The sequence below is a fragment of the Nicotiana tomentosiformis genome, chromosome 8, assembly GCF_000390325.3.
Source record: "Nicotiana tomentosiformis chromosome 8, ASM39032v3, whole genome shotgun sequence".
NCBI lineage: Eukaryota > Viridiplantae > Streptophyta > Magnoliopsida > Solanales > Solanaceae > Nicotiana > Nicotiana tomentosiformis.
The window spans coordinates 106,041,203-106,064,541 of record NC_090819.1 but is presented as its reverse complement, the minus strand read 5'-3'; the positions used below and the strand labels follow the sequence as shown (position 1 = coordinate 106,064,541).

At 42.2% G+C, this 23,339-nt stretch overlaps 1 protein-coding gene across 1 annotated transcript; it reads right to left on the bottom strand.

Annotated features, from left to right (window-relative positions):
* Window positions 1–688: 688 nt before the first annotated feature.
* On the bottom strand, window positions 689–17,790 carry LOC104105064 (uncharacterized). The gene is made up of 10 exons (XM_009613301.3): window positions 16,097–17,790; window positions 14,943–15,416; window positions 14,514–14,815; window positions 11,431–12,153; window positions 11,073–11,351; window positions 10,761–10,922; window positions 9,744–10,682; window positions 9,390–9,605; window positions 1,780–2,040; window positions 689–1,403 (listed from the first exon to the last, which is right to left on the bottom strand). The coding sequence occupies exons 1-10, from the start codon at window positions 17,484–17,486 to the stop codon at window positions 1,059–1,061; spliced, it is 5,091 nt and encodes a 1,696-aa protein (XP_009611596.1). The 5' UTR covers window positions 17,487–17,790; the 3' UTR covers window positions 689–1,058.
* Between the last annotated feature and the right edge of the window lie 5,549 nt (window positions 17,791–23,339).

Sequence of the window (23,339 nt, the reverse complement as noted above, 5' to 3'; positions counted from 1 at the left end):
TCTTTCTCTTCTTTTCATTTTTTTTGTAGATACTGGTGTCCAAACCAGCATACACTGCATTATTCCACTACTACCTCACACCAGCACTAGTACTGAATACTTCTACTGTCAAAGCTTAGGCAAATGAGAAGAAATAAACTATTTGTTTTTTGTCTCTACTAAAATTTGAACTCTGATCTTCAATTTTTCACTCATTTCTTTGACCACCAAACCATGCCATTTGCCATGAGTTCAAGTAACATGAGAAATTTAACCGAGGGGGTGGAGGAAATCATAGCTTTCCGCATTTTCAGCGAGAAATTCTCACGACCTTTTTTCCCCAAAGTCAGTCGTACTATATTTACCCATTTGGAGTTCTCTATATATCATTGAGATTAATCTTCTGTCCTGCCCAAGAGTAAGAGTGGGCAAGTTTCACAAGCAAAAACTCAAATCTAGAGATGTGAATCGAAGCCTACCAGGTCTTATGACAAATGAGCAATGAAGCAATTTATCATGATTCTAAATCAATGAGCCTCTATTATGTGCAGGGAAGCTACATGTACTACATACAGAATATGCAACGGAAACCAGAACCTATCAAATACAACTGAAGCAAATATGTAAGAAGATTTCAAGAAAGACCAAGAAAACTAGCACAGGTGGTAAAATTGGGTATATGCAAGTTAAAAGGCTCTGTCAATGGAAGTTAGAGAAGTAGTAACTGCATTTTTATATGTTAGAGAAGAGGTAACTTGAAAGTTATATATGAGGATCGTGGAAAGTTTCTGCAGAATGAGATCAGCAGTAAACAAAACTTTCAAACGCTTTAAATTGATTTGAGGAGAAAAACTCCGAATGAGTGTGGCATTTGCAACTGTTAGTGCTATTGGACTCTAATGACTTTTCCCTTTCTCCAACAGTCCTACCAGCCATAATGCCAAAAGATCTAGAAAATGGAAAAAAGATTACCACCGTACACATTCAACTGCTACCAAGCTCCTAATAGATGAGCAAGGCTTGAGAATGAGACGACAAACCACATCGTCAGCGGAGCAAAATGAGTCTGAGACCCAGATTCAAGAATGGTTGAACCAGGGCCTGATGGAACCATTTACATGTCCATTGCTGTGGATCCTAACACCATTTGGTATCAGGGAAGGGGGCAGTCCAACAGCCATCGGAGGAGGAGCAGTAGGAAACAGTGCATGAGTGGGCGGAAGGTTATGGGGGCTTACTAGAGGACTACCAGCTGGATTTCCTTTATGCTGTTGGATAGCATGGATCTGTCTAAGTCCCTCTTCATGAATCTGTGCTAATGTCTCCAACTCCTTCATCGATAAAGCTTCCAAACCAGCCCCATACAGTGGAGCATGCCGAGACATTTCTTCCTGAAGTGATGCTTCTAGCTGACGGATGTAGTGCTGAAAGATGAAACAACCAACAAAAAAGATAAGGCATCAGTTCTGATTCCTAATCTCTAATCACAAGTAAATTTTACAAAGGAATGCATTAAGCTCAGGCGTAGAAGATGATAAAAAGAAAGATAAATATGCAAAGGACAAGGGCAAACGAGTAAATCCTCAAATTATCTGTAACGTGAAAAAAGAAACCCCCAAAAATATCATAAAGAGGTTCGCAGCTTTCTTGCTTTTTCCACCTCTTCCTATGCCTCTTGTCGGGAGTAAGTGCAAGCAATAGATGCAAGGAACAACAACAAGAGATAAAGACTCCATGTAACCATATCATGCAGCAAATGCAGCATCAAAAAAAGAGGGAAAAATTATCAAGAGCAAAAACCTGGCAGGCTTCCAATTTGGATTCCATCCCGTCAATAAATGCTTCACAACGAGCAACCTGCTCCTCCTTTTCACGTTTCTCCCCTTCCGTTTGTCCAACTGTTCGAGTCAACCGGTGTACTTCATCCTCAAGTGATTTCCGTATTTCTTCTCGAGTCAATTTTTCTGTCGCATAACGTTTCAATTCTTCATCGAATCTTTTTCGAGCAGCTTCAGCACTTTTCAACCTTTCAGCAAGAGCATTTTTCTCCTTCGTCACTCTCTGAAGATTGAAAAGTTACTATTAGTGGCCAAAAGGTAACACGTACTAAGAATTGGAAAAAGAATTGGGCAACCCCCTAACAAGAACAACATAAATAAAAAGCCATACAAATCAACCATTCAGAGCATAAACATCAAAGCTTATGAAAATATTAGTACTTCCAGAAGGAGATTGGACCTTTCAGCAGTAGCGAAAACAGAAGTCAATTCTGGATATTTCTAAACCATAACTCACCCTCCACTTCAATTTGAATGTCCATGTTTGAATTTTACTCCATCTATGTGAAACTGTTTTGCTATATTGGACATTATTTCGAGACAGACTAAGACTAAAATGAAGCTACGGACATGGATGGAGTAAAAGAATAATGAAAGAGATCAAATTCTGTACAAGATTTAACTGAATATACAAAGTTTGAAGTTATCAGTGGTCCTTTTAAAAGATTACTAACATACTGATTGTTTGGACAAGCTGTAAGATACGGACAAGAAAATACTAAAGGAAAAGCAAGTTCAATATTTACCCAAATATGGAGCTTTATTTTTATTTGTTTTGAGATCTCTGATTGATTGATTATTTGTTTATTTTTATTTTGCAACCAACAAACTGAGTCTTCTGACACATTTTTAAGGGGTTATTTTATTAGACGTATAAGAAAAAAATAATACAAATTCGCACTGCTGATAAAATATTCAGTTTCACGATAAAACTCCACACAAATAATACCTGCACAACTTATATGTGAATTAGCACATTATTTTATGTGGAATAGGATGTGGAATAAGAACATGTATATTACCAATACTGAGATAAGAGCAACTAAAAATACTAAAATACAATTAACACTAATTCTTACATTTGGCAATGCAAGCCCAGCATAACATATTATTTACCAAAATCCCAATCATTGTATTTATTGCAACCTACATATCATAAACCATGCATAACTGCTTGTGAACCAAATGACATCTGAGAGCTTTATTCAGTGTTTTTAATTATTCTCTTTCAATTTCATAGGTCATGAGATTCCATAGTAAGGACTCTTATAGCGTGACTACTAAGAAAGCATGTGTGGATCTAAACTTTTATTTCCTTCCGTTCTTATTTTCGTCACAGTTTTCCAGCCACAAACAGCAATAAAAAGAGCACACCATTTAGGATGATAAACCTAACTAAAAGGGCAGCCCGGTGCACTAAGCTCCCGCGATGCGCGGGGTCCGGGGAAGGGCCGGACCACAAGAGTCTATTGTACGCAGCCTTACCCTGCATTTCTGCAAGAGGTTGTTTCCACGGCTCGAACTCGTGACCCCCTGGTCACATGGCAGCAACTTTACCAAAAAGGACTAATTACACCCTATCTAAGCGATAAACTGACAAATTCAAATTGATAAGCTAAACACACGAGTTGAACCAACTAGAGACTAGAAGTACATAAACTATTGTATCCATAATTCCTTTTTTTTTAAATGACTGAGAGATCCGCTTAGGAACTTCGAAACTCTGATATTAAATGACCCCACCCCTCTACCCTTCTCCACTTAAATACCAAAGTTGCTGCAACAGCCAGATTATCTTCAAAGGAAGCTGCTGACTTAAGGTATCCCCTTATCCGAGGGTGAGCTATAACTTCGCTGCTTGCCTAAAGGCTTATTGGTAGCTCTTAGGTTCAAACCCGTGACATGTGCCCACCACACATCCAGCAATGCACTGCCTTCGCTGTTGTACTGCCTTTGCTGTTGAGTTGAACCACTGTGTACTATTGTACTCATAATTATTTCTTATAACCAATTGAATGCATTTATAACTTCTCGTTCAATAAGACCAAGAATCTCAAATTAAAGGAATGTATGACATGTGCCCACCACACATCCAACAATGTACTGCCTTTGCTGTTTGAGTTGAATGTGAACTATTGTACTCGCAATTATTTCTTAAAACCAATTGAATGCATTTATCTTTTGCTCTTTTGCTATTCGTTTATCTTTCGTCTTCCCCAAAATTGCCAGAATCAAGAACACCCATTATTGTACTTTTCTGAAATCCCATTATTCGTTTTTTCTCCCTTGATTTCTCTGTTTTTTTAAAAGAAAAATAGGGTTGATCTTCTTCCGATAAAAATAATTTGCGGATTTGGGATTTCTTGTTCAATTTTAAATTCTTTGAACCAATTTTTGATTGATTTAATTAACTTAATTTTTGATTGAACAGTTTTTCTTGAACTGTTTTTCTTGGTAAAACATTTCTGGGTATTGTTGATTTGGTTCAAAGATCTGATCTTTAATCAAGAATTCAACATCTCCACCATTAATTTCCCACTTACCATTTTCGCCCCTACAGACTCCTCCCTCCTCACTTGCCCTTCTTGTTCCCTTCCTCTGCTTCTTCAAGAACATTCTGTCTTTGGTCTCTACTCTTTCCACTTCCTCCGTAACCTAGCTTTTGGTACAAAGATTGAAACTTTAGCCCTTTCAACCAGCTCGTCGCAATTCATTACCGCCGGCCAAATTTCCGTTAACTTCAAGGGCTGCAATCCAGGTTCTATTGTTCCTCTCTTGTCTTGATATTTCATAGTTTGATATTTTAGCGTAATTGTATCTCCTTACTTGCCTATTTTGTTCTTGAATAGTTAGTATTTGCCCTAGCATTGTCAAATTAATTGCATTAGTGATAGCTTTGCCTACTTGTTTATATTGTTATCTACATGTTTACATCTTTATTTTGAATCTTTATTTCATATATCTCCCAGTAGTTCTGCTCTAGTTTTGCACATTTTCTTTTTGACCTTTAGTTGTAGATTATAGTCCCCTTTAGCTCTTTTATTGTATTTCTTCACCTATTTCTCTGTCCTTTAGTTGTAGATTATAGTTTCCTTTAGTTCCTTTAGTTTATTTCTTCACCTGTTTTTCTGACCTTTAGTTGTAGATTATAGGTCCCGTTAATTCCTTTATTTTATTTCTTCACCTGTTTTGCGACTTTTAGTGGTAGATTATATTTCGGAATTCATTTTATTTGTCGCTTGTTTTCGAGATATAGTGGCTTTGGTGAACGATGGTAGGGTAAGGTCTTGTCCTCGGGGGTGTCAGCGCGGGGGAGGGGGTGCGGGGGGTAAGAGGGCTAAGGGAGCTACTAGGCTGAGAGTGGGGTCTTGGAACATAGGAACTTTGACTGGAAAATCTATAGAGTTAGCGAAGATTCTCGAGAAAGGGAAGATTAATATAGCTAGTGTACATGAGACTGGATGGGTAGGAGATAAGGTGTGGGATGTGCACAGGTTCAAACTATGGTATTCTGAGAGGGTGGGGGCAGGAACGGGGTAGGTATCTTGGTTGATAAGGACCTCCGGGAACTAGTGGTGGAGGTTAGGAGGGTGAATGACAGACTGATGACTATTAAGCTAGTTGTTGGAGGTTTTATTTTGAACATAATCAGTGCGTACGCACCCCAAGCAGGCTTGGATGAGGAAGTCAAGAGGTTTTTCTGGGAGGATTTGGATGAGATGGTGCGTGGTATCCCGCATACCGAGAAGCTTTTCATATGAGGAGATTTCAACGGCCACATTGGAGCGACGTCTGGGGGTATGATGATGTGCATTGTGGCTTTGGTTTTGGGGATAGAAACGGAAGAGGAACGTCTCTGCTGGACTTTGCTAGAGCATTTGATTTGGTGATAGCAAACTCGAGTTTCCCGAAGAAGAGGGAGCACTTGGTCACCTTTCGGAGTTCGGTGGCCGAGACTCAGATTGATTATTTACTCTGCAGGAAATCCGATAGAGGTCTTTGCACGGATTGCAAGGTCATCCCGAGTGAGAACCTCTCGACCCTTCATAGGTTCCTGGTCATGGACCTTGAGATCACGAGGAAGAGGAGGAAGAGGGCGATGTATAGCCAACATAGGATCAAGTGGGGAGCCTTGACGGAAGCTAAAGCGCAGGAGTTGGGGGTCAAGCTATTGACTATGGGGGCTTGGAGGAGTAGTGGGGACGCAAGCACTATGTGGACCACGACTGCGCAGTGCATTAGGGAAGCCATGAGAGAGGTATTAGGGGTCTCAAAGGGTTACTCTGGTGGTCAAAAGGGAGACTGGTGGTCAAAAGGGAGACTGCAAGGAAAAGTGAAAACCAAGAAAGCAGCGTATCTGAAGCTAGTGAAAAGTGTAGACGAGGAGGAGAAGAGGGCGAATAGGGAGCATTATAAGTTGGCTAAGAAAGAGGCAAAGCTAGCAGTTACGGCGGCCGAGACTGCAGCTTTTAGTTGTTTGTATGAGGAACTCGAGGGCCGAGGTGGGGATAAGAGGTTGTTCAGGTTAGCCAAGGCGCGAGAAAGGAAGGCGCGTGACTTGGACCAAGTGAAGTGCATCAAGGACGAATAAGGTAGAGTTTTGTTGGATGAGTCCATCGGAGATGGCAGACCTACTTCCATAGTCTCTTGAACGAGGAGGGGGTCAAGAGCATTGTACTTGGTGATTTGGAACTCTCCGGGAGTCGTTGTGACTTTGAGTATTGTAGGCAGATTAAAGTTGATGAAGTTGAGGGGGCTATGCGTAAGATGAGCAGGGACAAAGCGATCGGGCCGGATGAAATCCCGGTGGAGTTTTGGAAGAGTACGGGCAAGGCAGGCTTGGAGTGGCTCACTAGGTTATTTAATGTCATTTTTAGAACGAAGAAGATGCCCGAAGAGTGAAAGTAGAGCACGATGGTTCCTGTATACAAGAACAAGGGTGATATCCAAAATTGCAATAACTATCGGGGTATCAAGTTGCTTAGTCATACTATGAAAGTTTGGGAGAGAGTGGTAGAGCTAAGGGTGAGGAGGAGTGTGTCTATTTCCGAGAACCAGTTCGGGTTTATGCCGGGGCACTCGACTACAGAAGCCATCCACCTTGTTAGGAGATTGACGGAGCAGTATAGGGAGAGAGAGAAGGACTTGCATATGGTGTTCATCGACTTAGAAAAGGCGTACGATAAAGTTCAGAGGAGGTTTTGTGGAGATGTTTGGAGGCTAGAGGTGTACCTAGTGCCTACGGTAGGTTTATTAAGGACATGTATGATGGAACAAAGACCCGAGTGAGGACAGTGGGTGGGGACTCGGACCATTTTCTGGCTATGATAGGGTTATATCAGGGGTCGGCACTCAGCCCTTTTTTATTTGCTCTGGCGATGGACGTACCGGCGCGCCACATCCAAGGGGAGGTGTCGTGGTGCATACTATTTGCAGATGATATTGTATTGATTGACGAGAAGCGAGACGGTGTGAATGCGCAATTAGAGGTGTGGAGGCAGACCCTGGAGTCTAAAGATTTCAAGTTGAGCAGGACCAAGACAGAATACTTGGAGTGTATGTTCAGTGGCGAGACTCAAGGCGAGGAAGGGGAGGTGAGGCTGGACTCGCAAGTCAACCCTAGGAGAGGAAGTTTTAAATAACTTGGGTCTATTATTCATGGGGATGGGGAGATTGATGAAGATATCACACATCGTATTGGGGCGGGATGGATGAAATCGAGACTCACTTCCGGTGTTTTGTGTGATAAGAAGGTGTCACCGAAACTTAAAGGTAAGTTCGACAGAGTGGTGGTTAGGCCAACGATGTTGTATGGGGATGAGTGTTGGCCAGTCAAGATCGCTCATGTCCAGAAGATGAAGGTAGCAGAGATGAGGATGTTGAGATGGATGTGCGGGCACACCAGGTTAGATAGGATCAGAAATGAGGTTATTCGCGACAAGGTGCGTGTGGCCCCTATTGAGGACAAGATACGGGAAGCGCGGCTTAAGTGGTTTGGTCATGTGAGGAGGAGGAGCACAGACGCCCCGGTGAGGAGGTGTGAGAGGTTGACATTGGAGGGCCTACGGAGAGGTAGAGGTAGGCCAAAGAAGAGGTGGGGAGAGATGATTAGGCAAGACATGGCACAGCTTCAGCTGACCGAGGACATGACCCTTGATAGGAAGGTATGGAGGTCGAGAATTAGGGTAGTAGAGTAGGTAGTCTAGAGTGTTTATAACAGTAGTATTGGTACGCAGTCTGGCTTTCTGTTAGTAGTAGGGTTTTTATGACTAGCCGTTGTTTCCTTTCTTTGTTGATCACCTTACTATCTTATTGTTTTTATTCTGCTTTTATATGGCTTTTTGGTATTGTTCCTTCTTGTCTATATTTTCATTAATGTGGTGCTTATGCTTTCCTGAGTCGAGGGTCTATTGGAAACAGCATCTCTATCCTCATAAGGTAGGGGTAAGGTCTGCGTACACACTACCCTCCCCAGACCCCACGGTGTGGGATAATACTGGGTATGTTGTTGTTGTTGTTGTATTGAATGCATTTATAAATTCTGGTTCAGTAAGACCAAGAATCTCAAATTCATGGGATGTATGACATCTCAAGTTACATATGTTTGTTTATCAACAACAAAAATTCACAACTCAAAATGAACCCCACACTCCCTCCCTCAAATCCCAAAATGCATGATAAGTTTATAACTATTCGGAGTATGAATGCTAAGGTGTCCAAATTTCAGGTTGATTTAGGATACTGATATTTTTTGATGAAGTAATGAGTTTTATAGAAAAAGGCATCAAGAAGGTGCAGGAAGTACAAAAGGGGGAAAGAGTCAGCTTTGATACAAAAAAGAAAAGAAATACTAGGCTAAAGCAAAAGAGCTGACAAAATCCAAAAAGTTAATATGGCAATCTACAGGGACTAAATACTGCCAACTAAATAACCAAAGGAGACAAGTGTGGTTAATTACACCTTTCAGTGTAGTGTCAAAATATACAAATTGTTTTCAACAAAAATATCAGTATCCTTGATTTAGGATACTGATATTTTTGTTGAAAACAATTTGTATATTTTGACACTACACTGAAAGGATACTGATATTTTTGTTGAAAACAATTTGTATATTTTGACACTACACTGAAAGGTGTAATTAACCACACTTGTCAAAATCTTCTTTAAATATTTAAGAAAACCATAGTCAAAAAAAGAAGTTAAATCCTCCAAGATAAAGTGTCATACCAAATGAGGTTGTGGAAGTAATGAAAACAGACAGCTTAATAAGAAGAAATAAAAACGAGATCAATGGAAATTAAGGCAGAGGATGGAGTGAGGGCCATTAAGCTTTGAAGCTATCTAAAGAAAACCAAGCGACTGCAGAAATGGCAGAGGACTGAGCAAGGGCTAAGTAAAGCATTGAAGTTATCTAAACATAATTAAACTTTACTTTTGCTTAGATGGGCTTAAAGTTATTTAACATTGTTTAGATAGCTTCAAAGCGTTAATGAGCTCATCCAGAAAAATATACAAAATCAAGCCTTAATGAAAAATAATAACTGGTGCCAATTCAGAAAATGAACTGCAGACCTTTAATTCATCACGTTTCCGTGATTTCAATTGGGAAAGTTGTGTTTCCGTATCGTGCAAGCGATCTTGAAGAGCCCTTTTCTCTACTGTGAGCCTAGTAATTTCATCATCATGTTCAGAGCGTAGCCATTCAAGTTGACTTTCAACTTCTTGTATTTGTTCCATGAGTTCCTTCCTTTCCCCAGAAAAACGATCCATCTCGGCCCTCATCTCAGACTGTGCCATAAGGTTTGTAAATTTCATCAAAGAAAAAATATCAAGTAAAGAAGATATTTTTTCAAGCAAGCATCCACCAATAACAAAGAAAAGAAAAGAAAAGAAAGCCCAAACATGGAACACTAATGATCAAAATACCTTGAGCCGATTATTAGCAGCCTCTGATTCATTAAGCTTTTGGGAAATGATAGCTTTCTCTTTAGCCATATTGGCACTTTCCGCTTTCCTTTCCTCACGAAGACGTAGAATTTCATCCTCACTAGTGCAGTATTGATGCCAAAGTGCAGCACGATCAACATTTGCAAGTTCAGCCACCTCCCTCATCATGCTGAGAACTGGGCTAACAATTTCTTGCTCCTCGTGAATCAAGATTACCAAAATCTCCAAATCTAAATCTACTTCACGTGCACCTTCTGTCGAACTTGTGGCACGATCAACAAGCCTCTTGAGGATCCTCAATCGGTAAGACTCGTCAGCATACCATTTGAACAAAATGGTGTAAAGCAACTTTACAAAACCTTTTACACGCGGATCTCCAGAGAGTGCCAATGTCTCAGCTAGACCAAGAATTGAAGTAAAGTCATCTCGCTGGGTTCTCAATTGCTCAATGGTTCCCCCTTCTACAACCAAATCAGTATGCTGAAAATTTTCAGCAACGTATTGAGAGGTCAAATTTAATCTCCGAGCAAGACACCTCTCCAAAACCATGGCTACAGATTGCGCGACAATGGCCCCTCGAGCTACAGCTCTTTCAAATGTCTGGGAAGCTTCGACAGCAAGACACGGAATTGATAACATCTCAATCAGCATATAAATATCAGAAAAATGATGAGTCAAATGGAAAGCTTGTTCATCCACTGTACGTGGCCTATCAGAATTGTGACAACTTTCATCAAATAAGAAAAGCCCACAAGGTACAGCTGAGTGGTTGTCACAAAAATCACTGTCACAATCTATATCTCTCAGAATAGCTTCAGCAATATCTGCACAGTTATTTACAGTCCGACTCAAATAATCAAGAACACATGGAGAGACTTCGGTTCCCAAATTTTTAAGCCTGACACGTATGGCTCTTACCTGCAGGGGAAATCAAAATATTATACCTTTAAAGAGATGAAAGGTTAAATGTATACAAAAACCAATTCCAAGGCGTACTGCTTCTGGAAGATGTTGACAGTGAAGTGCAGCCTTGAATATAAAGTCCACTGTTGCTGCCAGAGGTTCGTCATTGGAATCTGCTAAAAGATCAAATGACCGGAAAAAAGCACGTTCCCATACATCATTATCGCATTCCAATTGGCTAAGTGCACCAAAGACCTGAAAGATTTAGCAATCAGATCATCGGGAAAAGTGACATTATGAATCAAAAATCTGTATTCTCCCAATGCTATACATGATCTATAAAGACCAAAGTTACATTTTCATATCTCAGATGAAGAAAAGAAAGATAACTTCAGATTATCTTACCGGCATCCTTAGTGCAGGTTCGGCGTCTGGCTTTTGAAGTCGTTCTAGAAGCGCACAAGCGGCAAGAGGATGTTCTGAATGCTCAACCAGTTTCGGTACAAGAGCAACTAGGTCGGCTTGCAAATGCTTGGGAGCTTTATCCAGTACAAGCATTATCTTCTGTGCAGACTGGGGCCTCCTCCTTGGTTCAGGACAACCTTGGGGAACAGCTTCATCAAGTGCTCTCAAGGAGTTCACTATCAACCCAAGAAGCTCCTCGGACTGCTCTGGCCATTTGGTCTGAAATTACAGTGGCTTTGAATGGCCTATACAAGAACAACTTAAACATAAAAACTTCAAGAGCAAGACATAGTAGTACCTTTGCGCGCTGAGGATTTTCAGAGAAACCACCAGCAGATGTTTCTGGTGGACAAATAGGCTGTACAGAGAAAGCCTTCTCGGGAGCATCAATCCTGCCAATGTCAGAGCTTTGCACAGCAGATGAATTCATGCTTTCATCCGCTGTTGAATCCAATCTGTCATGGACTAAAAGTTGCAAAGGTTCATTTGCACTATTGCACCTATCAGACTCCAAAGAACTACTCCCTCCACTGCCACTTGGAATAGCTCTGGCACTCACTTCAAATGACTCAGTATTAGAACTTCCTTCCGTAGGTTGACAGCATTCAACCATTATATCCAAAAGTAAATCAACGATTGCTTGCTGCAAGACTTTTACACCCATCAGCAAGTTCATCAAACTTGGTGAAGATTCTTCCTTCTTATTTACCTTCTTTCCATCATTACAGCCAGATATCTTAGTAGGAAGGAGCAAGCGCTTTACTTTAGCAGGGTCGTCAAGATAAACACGAAGTCCTGTCAGGAACCCAGCTATTGCACCAGCATCCATAAGAAGTTTTTCTCTTAAAGTGACTTGTGGCTGTGAATGATTATCTCCATAAGTGAGGTGAAACCCTGCTCTAGAAAGAAGATTCCGGAATATATCTTCTTCATCTCCGCTTATTCCCTCACTATCTTCTGAGTCAATGAGTTCATCAGGTTCAGTTGTCAAAGCATCCTGATCATCCTCGGATGCCAATACCTAAGGAATAACAAGTGAAATTACTAGATCAATATATAAAATCCCATGGAGAACAAAAATAGATAGAGAGTTATGACATGGGGGCACTCAAATAAGTCCACTGATGACTGACCACAAAGGTAAATCAATCAATCAATCAACTACATCTCAATTCCAAACTAGCCTCTATATATTCAGCTCCATTTTGACTGCAAAAATGCAACTGTCCTTAAATAACTACAGAAAGCGGACCTCGTGGTAAAACATAAAGCCTCGGACTTTGGAGATCATTAAAAATGATACGATATCCTCTATTTCCTATGAGTTAATAATAAAAAGGGGCTCACGCTTAACCCTAAAGGATAAGAGCCTATATACCTGCTAAGTCAAAGACTTGGTGACTGATGCCAAAATTGTCAGTTCATATTGAGCCGTTCTAAATTCATTGTAAGTAAACACTAAAAGAAAACTTTTCAATATTTAACCGTAATGAATCAAGTGACCATAGTACTCACTTTCCAGTTTCCTAGAGTAACTTCATTTCTTTAATGAAGAAAGAAGATGTCGGAATACAGAGAGAAGCTACAAACGTAAATTTTCAGCCTGTGAAAGCTACTATAGAAATGAAAAGATATAAACACCAAGATAAAAATGCTTACAAGTACTGTAATGGGTCCGTCGATACCCACTCACCCCCAAAAAATACGCTACTCTCAACCCCCCCCCCCCCCCACACACACACACCAACCAAAAAAAGGAGGAAACCGTCTACCATGAAAAATAAACTATCATGATACGATTACCAAATACCCTTGCATTTACCACTATCTTTTTTGCAACTATAACATGAATTATAAAATATATGCAACAAAAGATGCTGAAGAGCAATGTCCCTTGAACCAAACCTACGGTTAGCTCTACATAAGGGACAGCGAAGGGAAAGATCCGAAAAGTGCTGAAACAAAAATTTCAATTACAGAATGAACACGTCCGTAGCAGCTAGGTTGACAATTAAGATTGGCCAGTGATCAGTTGACTATAGATGGTTAACATAATTTTTCTGATTGTAGTAGATAATTAACATAACTACTGTACGATAGCCAGGTTGATACGTTAATTATGAGGTTATCTTAAGTTAAACTTCACATACAAAGAAAAAAAAGCACACCAACAGAACGACAAATTGAAAGCCATACACAACTTCCTTTTGTGAGCATAAAGAATCTACTTCTCTGCCTCAATGTCGACTGCAGATCTCCTCCCCCCCTTTTGCTTGTACATACAAAAATTTGTTTCCTTCTGGTATCTCCAACTAGGTTTTGCCTTTCCAGCCAAACTCTTTGCTTTTCCTCTCTTCTACCCTCATTGAAACCACCCCCCTGCATAGTGCAACAAGAAGGCCAACAATCTCATCCTCCTGCCACAATCTATCCAGTGGCAGAAGAGTTCTCTGTTCCTTATGTTAACGAAAGTTATAGTCCTTAGATACTTGTTGATCAGAGCACGTATATAAGTTTTTGACGGGTGTAATTTCGATCCAAAGTAACAACATATGTAACTTAATATGTCTACCAGTAAGTTTCTTTTAACGTCTACACTCGTTTTATTTTGGAGACAAGTCGGTCCTCTAAATTCTTTTTGGGAAATAGTCAGTCCTTTGGAGTCCCGGTTGAATACAATACTCAATTTAAAATTTCTCTAACTCTCCACACTAGACAAAGTGGGTCAAGCTTTCCGGGATAGAGGTACTAACTTGTTTGGGGAGGTGTCTATGTTTGTGTCTAGATAAATGCATCCACAACCCCTACCCCCTGTTAATTCCACCAATAGTAGTGACAGGATAGAGAAGAGAAAGAGTTTAAGTTGGATACACAGTCCTAATGAACATCCTAGACATTACCAGAAAGAATCCACCAGTGGATCAGTCTAATGAACATCCTAGACATTCTCCGAAAGAATCCAAACAGTTCAATAAAGAAGATTTACCAGTAAACCTAGTTATATCAATAATTCATTGGTAAGCCATGTGATATCTTACAGTGAAAGTGCAGCTGGAGCATCTTCACCCTCATATAAAGAGGAAGCATTTGTCTCAAGCTACACATTTCATCATGACAGTACCTAATACTCAAAAACCTAAATTCCAGAGGCACATATTTCAGTGCTTAGTAAAAAGAGACAAGGAGGAGAATGAACATCATTGATACATTCGTGTAAATTGGATAAGGAGTGCAGTTGAAATGCATGTCTCTGTGTCTTAGATATTGTTGTTAAAATACACTTCATGTAAATTGGATAAGCCACAGACAGAAAGAAGTGGCAGATACCTTCCCACCAACAAACAAGGAAAACCAATTTACACAAGTGCGTCAACCACTAACCTCAAGGTCAGAAAATTCAAACCAAGGACAGCAATCCAGAATTTCACAGACAAAGACGACTGTATCGCGTACGAGAAATCCTGCATCTGGTTCCAACATATCTGAGACCTTCATAAATTGAAGAACGGAATTATTCCAAGTTTTAGTGCAAATGGAGGACTCCTTCCACACTGTTTTAGAAGGATTTTTCTGGTTCAGAATAGCCATCCTGTATCTAACCCAAAAGTTCTTGTCTGGATCAGTACCAGCAGACTGATCACTCTCTAGATATATGCATATAGTGTCAAACGATTCATATACACCTGCAATTTAAAATAAATAAATGCCAGTTGTCAAACGTGGAATTCAACAACGATGTTTAGAATCATAAGGGAGAGAAGTAAAAGGGGTGGAGAGGAGGAAGAGGACGAGAAGGGTATAGCAATTTACCAATACGAAGCTCACACCCGCCTGCTTGAAAGAATTTGCTAAATATTTTCCGTGTCTCCATTATCTCCTTGAAGGACAAGAAGTTCTCCACCTTCCATGTAAAAGAACTTTTCTTCCCACCTTTGTCCAACTGGGAACCTCCATTTGCTGACTCATTATCCTGATCGATCAATTCCTGGAAGATGGATGTCTCCTTTAAAATAAGGACTTCGGCAGAGAACACAACAGTATCCTGAAAAAGAAATCCAGAATCTTGATCAAAGAGACTAGTAAGGGTCACAAATTCGCGCCAACCCCAGTCCTTTGCAGCTTTAGAATACCGATTCTGAGATTCCTTTGTGACAGACTTCTCCTCCATCTTTTGGTTCACAACAGACAACCGATGGCTCACGAAACAACTCCAATCACTCTTAGTATTCCTTGTATCTGTGACTTCGAGAAATACTGAAAGGTGGCATGGAGGCTGAGACTGCCCTGATACCGTGAATAAATGTACTACATATTAGTTTAGTGGAGGAGCAATAGACAAGCAACTCAAAGAAGCTCATATACTTCCAAATGAAAGACTGATGCACGAAGATGCATGAGGAATCTACAGATTTCATATATTTTGGAGTCGAGCACTGAAAGTGCTCAGCAATTAACACGCTCATGACTAGGACACTTGAGGCAATTGTAAGTGCATGGACAAGCAGACAACAGAAAGGGGCACCCAAGGGTGTAAGCTGGAAAGGACCATGGGAGGCCAGGATTCCATTACGTTAGGTAATTTCTTTCGATCTATCTAAAGCCTTGGTGTAGAGAGGTACCAGAACCCCCACTAGTGGAGTAGGTGCTCGGTGGATTAGTCGAGGTGAGCGCAAGCTGCCATGGGCACCACCAGTATTTTATACAATAAAATAAAAAGTCACTATGACATAAAGGATCATTTCTTAAGAAGTAAGAAAAGGCAATAACCAGAGAAATGTACACATTACATGAATATGATCCTCTTATTTCTAGGGAACCTTGACCTCTAATTATACCGACCAAAATTTAAGGGTATCTGTATATCGAAATTCAGAAGCCTCCCAATACTATAAAAGGTAGTTACAGCAATAATATAAAAAAAAATCCCATGTAAAGAGATTGCTGTGATCAGCATAAAGGCATACCTCTGGGGTAAACAATCAGCCGACAATCCCGATTGCCAATCTGAAACCTCCTGCTCTTTATGCAAAGCCCTGTAATCTTTCTTTTCTTTAAAAGATCCTTCAACCTTGTGAAGTTCTCAATCCTCCAAGTAAACTTGCCCATATGACCGTCAGATTTCCTGGCACTACTGCCACTCCTAAGACCAATCAATCCGCCATTCTTGGAAAAGCTACTAAGCTCCTTAATAACGTGAAACGAAGTACTGAAAATTGCAGTGTCATCCACCAAGAACCCTGAATCCGACCCTACAAAATCTGCCATCTTTATGTAATCGTTCCATCCCAAGCTCGTATTATCCCCACTCTTATTATCAGCAGCAAACCTTCCATAAGAGTCCCTATGCATATGATTCAAACCCGGCTTCTGATTCAACACTGACATCCTAAACAAACACCAACAACTCCTATCCGAACTCGAAGTCTTCTCAGTGTCCTTACTCTCTAAGCACATTGACAAATGATCCACCCCATTTACTGAGCTTTGATACACACTAATCCTTACATTACACTCCCCAGCGGGAAAAACCGGGCTCATAATCTTCTGAGTTTTAATCATTTCCTTAAACAAGCTAAAATTATGAACCTTCCAAGTAAATTTCCCGCTCAAAACATCACCAGCTGGGCTAGAAACTACTAAATTCGAAGCAGAATTAGATTGTGTTTCGTTATTATCACGCGAAAAACTAACAGACTCGTGAAGAATAAGTATATCAGCAGTAATAAGAATGCAATCATTGTTGAATAAAAATCCTAATTTTGAGTCTAAGATGGAATTAGAAGGAGTAAAATCACACCAGCCATGAGATTTCTTCTTCGACGAGAAGCGATGCCACGAGTCCCTGTGGATAGACTTTGAGCTGTCCGTTGGATGCTCAACAGCGAGGCGGTAGCTGGCGAAGCAGTCCCATTTAGACGACGCCGTATTTCGAGGGTCCATTATCTGAAGGTAAACGGATATATAACCCGGCAATGCTTGTGAGTCACCTTTAGGGTAAACTAGCAAACGGCAATCATAACCGCCGACTTCAAAGTACTTGCTCCACAACGCCCTAGCTTTCACTCGTGTGAAATTACTGACTGCCCATTTACACACCGCCGCATACTCACCTCGCCTCTCCACCATCACGGACTCCGCCGCCACAGTAGCTGTGACAGAGGTAGGGTCGCGGGAGGCAGCTGGATCCTCCGACGCCGCCATTGGTTTCTCTGACGACAACGATGACGTGGCTGCCGGAGATGATGACATCATCGGACGCCGCGGCACCAGCACGGCGGACGGCTGTGATTGCTCGGCCGACGATGAAACTGCCGTCTCTCCGGCGGAGGCCAAATTCTTATGGTGGTTTCTCATTTTCTGTGCACTTTTAGCTGGGATTCAGCTTAGGAATTTTTTTCTTCTGGTAGATTCTATAAGATTTTTTGTCTTTTATATAAATTGAAAATTATATTTTCCGAAATTTCTTCTTCTCTCTTAGTAATATTATATACCAATTACGTGTATTATGAGTATGATAGTGTGGTTTTTGTGATCATCAATGGCGGAGAAGAAGAAAATAAGAAGAAGAAAGAGGTATGGTGATTATTGCCAAAAATGTATGTGATTGTGGGTGAGAGAGTGAAAGAGAGGACAGCAGAGGAGTACGAACGAGGGTGCACGTTAATTATCGTGGGCGAGCCTTTCTTTTTTTATTGCTTTTCCATTTTTTAATTAATATTTCAAAAAAAAAATATTTCGTTTGCTCTATTTGAATATAATATTATTATTATTTTGGAAAATTAAATAGTTGTTTCTGAATTGAATGTTAAGATCTAAATTAATTACTAGTTTTTATAAAACTTATAGTATTGTTATTGTAATCTTTAAATATAAAATTTTCATTTTAAAAATTTAAAAAGGTGATGTCCAAAGTCCAAACTGAGACTAAAATTCTCCCACTTTCGTTCCTTCGAATTTTTTTCTTTTGACTTCTTTTTTTTTCCTGAAATTTTATGCTTATCATAGGTGAGCTTCTACCCGAAAGGAAAAACATTGTTATACATATGGAATGGCGGAGTGACACGTAGAACCCGGACAGAAGGAAGATGAAGCGAGTGAAAATCAAGACCAGGGACAACAGTTTCGGTAAGCACCAGGTAGATCCTGAAGGGAACATTACGACGAAAGTAAAAGAATATTTGTCACCAGATGACATTCAATTAAGAATATTCCTCATTATTAAAAACGCAGCTATTATAGAGAATTTTGGCATTCATAACCTGCCGTTACGTATCCATCAATGGCCCTCATTACTGTTATTTAAGAGGAGCTTGATCTAAGACCTTATTACATAGGTATAGCTATAAATAGTGGCTTCAACAACCATTATAACTGTTACACGGCGCCTTCCTGAAGTTCCTTGGAATGGCGACGTAAGGCTAAGCAACCGATGTCAGTGCGGTTGCTATGCGCCAATTGAGGTCCTCGCCGTATGCTAGACTAGATTGTCAGTGTCGTACGGAAAAACCAATGTCGTGAGCAATTGAGCAGCGGAAAATGAGCAATTGATGATGAAAGCTGATGATTGTATTGATGATGATGAAAGCTATTACAAGATGCAATGCGGTGTCGGGGGGAGAGACACCAGTACAGAGAATTATTTGAATGCTTGAATGTTTGAATGCTTTGGTCCCCCTTAATAATGCTTAAAAAAATAAACCAAAGTTACATGAGTTGACCTAAGAAAGCTGTTGAAGCACACTTAAAATGAATGAAGTAAATCTACTCTATAATTACAATGAAAAGGACTTAGTCTTCTATGGAAGCAAGTCCGATGGCAGCAACTTTGTCTTGAGCATCAGGGTCTGCGCGCGCATTGCTGTTGGCGCGCGCGGCACTATTTGGATATGCTAGCGGCTGGGCGCTGGTGCTTGGCATTGGGTCTACGCGCGGGGCACTGTCTGTGTGTGCGGCGCTATTGGTAACATGACGGTTTGTGCGCGCGGCATTGTCGGTGCGCGCGGCATTGTCGGTGCGCGCGACACTGATGGCATTGGCCAGCCGCTGGGCGCTGGCACTGATTATCGATGGGGCGACAGAGGCGCATGTGCGCTTGTCACTTGGCGTTGCCGAGACCACGGGCCGACCGTGGCGCTAGGCGTTGGGAGGCATACCGGGACGCCACGGGGCGCGTCCAAGGGTCATGGGTCGATGATGGAAAGCAGCCCATGACATTCTCCCCCACCTGAGTTGGCGACGTCCTCGGAGCCTTACCTGCCGGATGATGATGATTGGTCAGGCTCTTGTTGGCTGGGAGATCTGTTCCCCTCGGTGTTGTGAGATGTCTTTCTGAATGATCTTCCATGCATTTCTGAAATGGCCTGAGGCGACTGACATGGAAGACTGGATGGATTTTCCACCATGCTGGTGTGTTCAGCTGGTATGTGGATTTCCCGATGCGCCTTTCAATGGAAAAAGGCCCGATGTAGCTTTGCAATAGTCGAGGATCTTGGGTCCTCTTTGCAATTAAGTTCCGCCTCGGGGTTCTTACCATCACTTTGTCCCCTGCTTGATGTTGGGCAAAGCGAAGGTTTTGTTCGGAATACCTCGTTGCCCTCTCTTGGGCTTTGACAAGATAGCTCCGCACTATCTTCAAAGTTTGCTCCCATTCTGTCGAGAAACTGGCAGCTCGATGAGATGATGGCACGCTTGGTGCATTCACATTTTGTGGGAGTAGCGGTTGCTGTCCGATAATAATTTCAAAAGCGCTTTTGTTTGTATGGGCACACTTTTGTGAATTGAAACACAGCTGAGCAGCATCCAGAAGTTTCACCCAATGTGTTTGTGACCCGGTTGCAAATTGGCAGAGATATTCCTCCAGCATGTCATTGAACCGGTCCGTTTGATCATATGTTTGCTGATGATGATGGCTTGAGTTGTAACTCAATTTGGATCCGAGGCAACTGAAGAGTTGGGTCCAAAATTTGCTAGTGAAGCGTGGGTCGTAGTCACTAATGATGTTGCTGGGCATACCCCAATGTTTGACAACATGAGAGAAGAAGAGTCGAGATGTATCTTCTTCCGATATGTTCTGTGGGGCTGCGATGAAGTTAGCATACTTGGAAAATTGGTCTACTACCACCATGATGGTTGCATGATTTCCGACCTTGGGTAATCCTGTGATGAAATTCAGGGAAATGCTTTCCCAAGGTCTCTGTGGGACAGGTAGCGGCTCCAAGAGTCCCGCTTGTGCTGAGTGATCTGACTTGTCCTTTGGGAATGCTTGACAAGTCTTCATACAATGAGGGGCGACATGAGCTGTTGGATCCCGATGATGTGATGTTTGTTTGATGATGTTGAGGGCAGCCAGAACCGTAGGTTCAGGTCTGTTGGTTCCCTCTTTTAACTGTATGGCCGTGATGTTTCCAGCGGCCATCTTGATGGGTATGCACGGTATGGTGCGGGGTTTGGCCCCGTTGTCTCCCATCATTAGGAGCATGTTGGCATATGGTACCGGGATGGTGTTGGTTTGCCTGAGGAATTCCAATCCCACTATTAGTTCGAAGTCATCGATGATAGCTATGCGTAGGTCGAATATTCCTTTGTATGGTAAGCTTCATTGGCACTTCTTGGGCTATTCCACTCACTGGCTGAGATGGAGAGTTGATAGCCTTGACACGACCCTTGCATTTTTGCACTGCTAGACCGAGGCGTTGCACCTGAGTTGAGGCCAGGTAGTTCTGGCTAGCACCCGTGTCTATCAATGCCCGAATAGGTCTGCCGTTTACTTTCATGTCAACGAACATTAAGGTCCTCTTTTGTGATGTGGGAGGCCCCTCGTCCGCCTTTCCTTTCCCTTTCTTGTCGATTGGGAATGCGTTCTTCTTGGGGTTGCCGGCACTGGTTCCCGCCAAGGTATCATGAATGGAGCCAACAAATGCGTTGAAGGCACCTACTTGATCGGGGCCGTCTGAGTCGTCGGTATCTGACTCGTTTTAAACAATCTGTTGAGCATTGATCTGTGTATCGGGACATTGATTGTTCCAATGTTCCCCACCGCAATGACGGCATTCTGATGGGGGCTTTCTCCCCTGATTTTTGTTGACTGATGCAACACTGTTGCTGCTTGAGGAAGGAGTCTTAGATTTGGATGTACCTCGATCTCCTCCGTTTCTGTTGGGGCCACCGTTGCTAGGTTGGCTCCTATTGTATCCCCCTCGGACAGGCGGCTGGGGCCTATCATTTTGAGTTTCCAACTGATAATCCCCAAGGCACTCTGCAGCTTGAATGGCCTTGGGCAAGGTATCTACCCATTGTCCTTGCAGTTCCATACGAGCATGAGGTTTCAAACCTTCTATGAATGCGAACAGTTTGCCTTTGTCCCCCATATCCCGTATGTTTAGCATGAGTGCGGAGAATTCACGCACGTAGTCACGCACCAACCTGGTGTGGCAGAGTTCACGCAACTTTCTCCGTGCATTGTATTCCACGTTTTCGGGGAAGAACTGCAGGCGTATGGCGGCCTTCAGTTCTGCCCATGTCTGGAGAGTATCTTCATCGGCCATGATGGCTTCGTATTTGACTCGCCACCAGAGTTTTGCATCGCCTTGAAGATACATGGCAGCAGTTGCTACCTTCTTGGATTCCTCCAACTGTCCAACGGCATCGAAGTATTGTTCGATGTCGAAGATGAAGTTTTCCACTTCTTTAGCATCCCGGGCTCCGTTGTATGGCTTGGGCTCCGAAATTTTTAACTTTTGTGGCATGGGGGCAATGTTCATGGCACCCTGATATGGTTTTCACCTCCTTTGAGCAGGCTTTGAAGGGCAGCATTGACAACATTGAGCTGGCCTGTCAAGTTGTCTATGGTTTGCTGCATGACGGTCAGCCAGTCTGCCTCTAGTTCCGATGGGCTAAATCCTCGGCATGCTCCTGTTGGAGGTCCTCGAATTTGCCATGAATTTTGGTAGCCTCGACGGCAGCCGTTTCCCGGTCTTCCTCAGAGTCGTGACTGATGTTTGCTATGTCAATTTCTGTCTGCCGCATTCTGCGGTCCAGGTCATCTAACCTTTGCACTAAGCTGGTTTTTAGATCAGGCAACGTATCCACGATGGGCCGTAATGCGTCAACCGTCTCTTCTAGGGTCGTGATACTATCCCCGTAATTCACCATGGTCAGAAATGGTGATGATGATGGCAATGAGTTCCCTCGTCCGATGTCGAGCCTAGGCTCTTATACCAACTGATACGCGACGCCTTCCTGAAGTTCCTTGGAAGGGCGACGTAAGGCTAAGCAACCGATGTCAGTGCGGTTGCTATGCGCCAACTGAGGTCCTCGTCATACGCTAGACTAGATTGTCAGTGCCGTACGGAAAAACCAATATCGTGAGCAATTGAGCAGTGGAAAATAAGCAATTGATGATGAAAGCTGATGATTGTATTGATGATGATGAAAGCTATTACAAGATGCAATGCGGTGTCGGGGGAAAGACACCAGTACAGAGAATTGTTTGAATGCTTGAATGTTTGAATGATTTGGTCCCCCTTAATAATGCTTGAAAAAAATAAACCAAAGTTACATGAGTTGACCTAAGAAAGTTGTAGAAGCACACTGAAAATGAATGAAGTAAAACTATTCTATAATTACAATGAAAAGGACTTAGTCTTCTATGGAAGCAAGTCCGATGGCAGCAACTTTGTCTTGAGCATCAGGGTCTGCGCGCGCATTGTTGTTGGCGCGCGCGGAACTATTTGGATATGCCAGCGGCTGGGCGCTGGTGCTTGGCATTGGGTCTACGCGCGGGGCACTGTCTGTGTGTGCGGCGCTATTGGCAAACATGATGGTTTGTGCGCGCGGCATTGTCGGTGCGCGCTGCACTGATGGCATTGGCCAGCCGCTGGCACTGATTATCGGCGGGGCGACAGAGGCGCATGCGCGCTTGTCACTTGGCGCTGCCGAGACTACGGGGCCGACCGTGGCGCTAGGCGTTGGGAGGCTTGCCGGGACACTACGGGGCATGTCCAAGGAGTCATGGGTCGATGATGGAAAGCAGCCCATGACATAACACACGAAAAATCTCTGACAAATTGATGCTACACACTATTCCAAGTTAAATAATATTTTATTTTCCGTCTAACGTTATTCTCATTGCTGCCTTCGGAAGTCTTCTCCCGCAACTAAGCTATCTGCTATTTTATCTCGATTTTCGATACTAAGTCTTGCATTTTA